We start from the raw sequence: 1,101 nt of genomic DNA on the forward strand, positions 1-1,101 counted from the left end.
CCACATTCCTGATCTGTGAATTGCAGCATTTGGTCTGGTGGCTAAATTCTTCCTCTCACCACCCAGCCAGTTCTCGCACCGCCAGGCTCACTTCCCTTTCTTCAGCCCAGGCTTTCCCAAGTAAAATTCGTGCTCACGTGATCGTTTCCCCCTCGTGCAGGCTAACTCCTCTGACGCCCGGATTGAGATCGACTGTTCAGACTTTCAGCTGCAGGATGCTGTTTTAGGAGTGTGTCTCAATGATGTATTCACCATCGAGGCCGGGCTGTTCAACTGCAAAAGGTATTTTCTTATGACACTGAAGTAAGAGGTTATTAAGATTTCTTGATAGCTAATTTATGACAAGGGCTAATATACACAGGGATTATTTTACGTCAAGGGAACTCAGTCGTGGGAAAAAAAATCTTATGACACTGAAATATAAGGATTTCAAGATTACCTAATAACCTAATATAAAGTCGTTCATGATATGCATACAGTACAGTATACATCAACGTACATAAAAAAGTTACAAAGTAACCGACTGTTGTCACAAATGAGCAAAGCTCGGTCTTTTGCGTTCTCTGTCAGTCTCGATATTCCCCCGACAGCTTCTGTGGCAGCGAAGGACCGCAATCGGAGCTCGTGAATTCCCAGTGGGCTAGCGTCAAGTTCAAGGCAGATCTGTTCACTCACTATAGAGGGTTCACCTGTACCGCCACTGCTGTTGGAGAGGGCAAGAAACCAGTGATCAACCGAACGATACCAGTGGCCGTCACAACCACACCCCCAGTGGACATCACAACCACACCCCCAGTGGATATCACAACCACACCCCCTGTGGACATCACAACCACACCCCAGCCCTGAATCCCTGTCCACAACCATACTACGCCAAAGAGTTAAAGTGTTAAAGTCAGGCACATCACTTTTAAGAACTTGGAGAGATATGGTAATTAAAATGTGACAGGCATGCATTTCTTTCATTTATTTTCCTTATATATATAATTGCCTGTGCCTTAAGGGCACTATAAAAACAATAGCTGTTATGATATTGATACTTTTTATAACAATCTGAATATTCATCTCTCTGCCTATCTATCTATATGAGGTCAAGAATGT

General features: G+C 43.8%; 1 protein-coding gene across 1 annotated transcript in view; it reads left to right on the forward strand.

Moving 5' to 3' along the window:
- LOC119586135 (tolloid-like protein 2) overlaps positions 1-956 on the forward strand; it is a 1,554-nt gene extending 598 nt beyond the window's left edge. The window contains exons 3-4 of the mRNA XM_037934827.1: positions 161-282; positions 591-956. Of these exons, the coding sequence (XP_037790755.1) occupies positions 161-282; positions 591-849 (381 nt within the window). The 3' untranslated portion in view covers positions 850-956. The remainder of the gene's footprint in view (positions 1-160; positions 283-590) is intronic.
- Positions 957-1,101: the final 145 nt, after the last annotated feature.

Source organism: Penaeus monodon, chromosome 21, assembly GCF_015228065.2.
Source record: "Penaeus monodon isolate SGIC_2016 chromosome 21, NSTDA_Pmon_1, whole genome shotgun sequence".
NCBI lineage: Eukaryota > Metazoa > Arthropoda > Malacostraca > Decapoda > Penaeidae > Penaeus > Penaeus monodon.